Genomic DNA, 3,406 nt, shown 5'->3' with positions numbered 1-3,406 from the left:
CCCCCCCCCCCTCTCACACCCTTGTTTCTAAGAGGAAAGATCTCTTAAAATGTATGTTATTAGTTGTTTTTGTGCAAGAAAGGAACTAAATACTTAGATAGGAAATATTGTGTATGCTGTTGAGTGTATTGCAGTTTGTGTAATAGTTCATACTGAGGAATTAACATGCTTCTCGGTAAGAATATACTCACAAGAACCGTGAACATAAATATAATAATCACATCAAAAATACCCACATTATAAACAAAAGAATCTTTCATAAACTCGTAATCAAGTACAAAATGTATGATTGCATCTACTAAATTACATAATATTTTCATTAACATGAAAATTTACATAATAAAACATCATTAATAACATAAAATACAAGCCATGCATGTATGAAATTTTTTCATATACGCAATGCAAGCTTCTAGAACTTACTCTCATCTTGATCATATAATCACAAAGTGATGTTATTTACAAGATTTTCGTTTTCTATATACCCATGAATCGATCAAAACACAAAACTAAAACACAAACATCATCCCACACTTCTTGAAAACTTCTAGGTGGGAAGTGCATTGGTGTTTTTATCTGCATTAGCTCTCTAATGACTGCGTGGAACCCCTCGTTTCCATGTCACCAAACGTTGTAGAAAATGCATAACCTATAAACAAAGCAAAATAAATAATTATAATAAGTAAGTGAAAACAAATTTAACAATTACTTTTATGATTGATGTCCTCAGTAACATGCAATTATATGAACTTAATTACCTCAGATGGTTCTTGTAAAGAATAAGTAGCATCAGTTTCTTTAGGTATTTTAGACACCAAAATACCAAATCCTTGTCCTTGTTTACGCAATACCTTGAACGCATCTTCATCAGTACGATCATCTCCTATGTAGATAGGTAAGACATCTTTTGAGTTAGCATAACCTACAAGCAAATTAAGAAGAGTTAATAACTTAACATATATAAGGTTCTACTTTTTTTTTTTAAAATGATTGTTAACAATATGAATGCTTTTAAATACCTAATGATTCCAACAAGAACTCAAGGGCTTTGCCTTTGTCCCACTTGATAGTTGGTCGAATCTCTAGAACTTTTCGGCCTTGAGTCAACCGAAGCTTTGGGTAATCTTTAAGAACAAATTTAACTCGATCTGCTAAATCACTCCAGTTCTGTACACATTAAAAATATATATATTCAGCTTATTGCATAAAGTAAACATTTTTTGTTAATTAAAGTGTTTTGAGTCTGAATATACCTGTTCTTCAACACATCTAAAATGTACAGATAAACAGAACTTGTTGTTTTCCACATTGGCTCCTGGAATGTCCTTTGTTTTTTCTAATAGATGCTTGTAAACCTGAAAATAAAAACATTACAATTTTATTTTATAAGTAATAATCATTTTTATATAACTTCATTGCTTGAAAGATATATAATGACAATAATAACTACCTCAGCCATCATTGGTAAAAATTCCTTGGCTGGTTGGCATAGCACATTTTGATTACCCTAAAAAGACAATTAGCACAAAAAATTATAAACAAAATATAGCTCATTTAACACACATTTGATAAATGTTAAAATGTCAAATAAATCAAAAATATAAAAATATAGCTTTGTTCGTACTTTTTGATGCTTGCCAGACGATGGACCCTTGATGTCCATACCATGACTACCCGCGTAGTATAATTCTGATAGTCTTACAAAATTATAAACCTGAAATTCAATAAAATAAATTTATCTCATTAACTACATATGCTAGAAATACATCTTATAAATTTGCAGTCTTTTTAGTCGTGAATGTAACTCTTTTTTTTGTTTTTTTAAATATAAAAACATGAGACAAAAAGCAGAGACAAGAGCAAAAAACTTATCAATAATTTACTAATGATTTTAAGAAAAAAAAACATTTTATACTGTAGTAACAATTATAAAACAAGTGAAAATAAAATGTTGAATTTTTTTTGTTCTAGATAACTACAAATTTGACACCTATAATTAAGTCAACCAAATTAAATAGATGAATATACCTTGGCTCTGCACCTCCCGCTAACAATGGCTGTTGGAAAGTACTTTGCAACATTCTTCACTGCTTCTCTCATCTGTTGTCACCATTAGTTTCAGTTTAGAGACAGAAACACACACAAGATTCTTTATATATATATATATATATATATATATATATATATATATATATATATATATATATATATATATATATATATATATACAGAGAGAGAGAGAGAGATACAGAAAGAGAGAGAGAGAGAGAGAGAGAGAGAGAGAGAGAGAGAAAGAAGGGAACCTCAGGAGCCATGTAAGCTTGATCAGGGTTGGGAACAATGGGAGACAAAGTGCCATCATAATCAAGAAAAATCACAACTTGTTTCATCTTTGCAGCACTCATGATCTCTTCAAACACACCCAATGCTGAAGGATGCTTCATCTGTTTCGAAAAAAATAATCAGTTTAATTATATTCTTAGGTTGCCGGAACTGTAAAACTGACGAACATCGATAAGATGCAGGATCACTTACAATCCAAGCTTTCTTATCTTCTGTATCTTCAGAAGAGTTTCTGGTTGGAGAAGAAGCTCTCATAGCATCGACCCATGCAATGTTCTTGGCCAATCCAGCATGTCCTCCGGCTGAGGAGGCAGCTGTTTCAATAGTACTCTTGGGGAACTTGTTTCTTGAAAACAAAGTGATGTTGTAAGGAGAATTGGGAACCGAGGGGGAATAGAGAGATGAACTATTGACGGCCACCGTGATAGCCATGCCAATGGCGGACTGCGTGTCGGAAACCACCGCATTTGGATTAGTCATTTTGATGAAATGGAAAGAGTGGAAAATGAGATTTTAAAGATTTCGAAAAAGAGTGGGAGAAATGAAGAGGAAAAGAGGGAAACACGCAATGGACTCGGCGGAGGAGGAATGAGGAGGTGGGGGATGTTGAAGGGGCGAATTTATAAGTAAATTTCATGGGAGAAATGGAGGAAGCATCCTTCTCTACTTTTTTTTGGCGAGTGAAAAAGGCATTTGGTAAAGTGGTGGTGGGACCATTTGAGGTTCATAAAATCAGTTTTATTAATCTAATTTTTAAGTGATTAGAACAAGTTAATTGGATTCTCTTTTCTAAATTCTTTTCATTATCTCAAGTATTTGTTTGTTTGTTTTTTTAATACTATTGAAAACAAGTTAATTGGATTCTATTTTGTTAAAAAATACTTTATGTGTGTGTAGTTTTTATTTAAAACAAAAACCCTTTATTTATTATATATATATATATATATATATATATATATATATATATATATATATATATATATATATATATATATATATATATTCAAATGTTTCTCATTGTGTTCTAGAATTCACTAATATAAACTTAATAAAAATAAAATTA

At 31.1% G+C, this 3,406-nt stretch overlaps 1 protein-coding gene across 1 annotated transcript; it reads right to left on the bottom strand.

Moving 5' to 3' along the window:
• Positions 1 to 237: 237 nt before the first annotated feature.
• LOC145119932 (putative trehalose-phosphate phosphatase D) lies at positions 238 to 2,945 on the bottom strand. Its single transcript, XM_079055700.1, has 9 exons — positions 2,536 to 2,945; positions 2,304 to 2,444; positions 2,029 to 2,100; positions 1,625 to 1,714; positions 1,451 to 1,507; positions 1,254 to 1,355; positions 1,020 to 1,167; positions 759 to 922; positions 238 to 649 (listed from the first exon to the last, which is right to left on the bottom strand). Exons 1-9 carry the CDS (start codon positions 2,821 to 2,823, stop codon positions 590 to 592), a joined length of 1,122 nt encoding a protein of 373 aa, XP_078911826.1. The 5' UTR covers positions 2,824 to 2,945; the 3' UTR covers positions 238 to 589.
• Positions 2,946 to 3,406: the final 461 nt, after the last annotated feature.

This window comes from Lactuca virosa, chromosome 6, assembly GCF_052849685.1.
Source record: "Lactuca virosa cultivar CGN04683 chromosome 6, Lactuca_virosa_CGN04683_v6, whole genome shotgun sequence".
NCBI lineage: Eukaryota > Viridiplantae > Streptophyta > Magnoliopsida > Asterales > Asteraceae > Lactuca > Lactuca virosa.
This window is presented reverse-complemented; position numbering and strand designations above follow the sequence as displayed.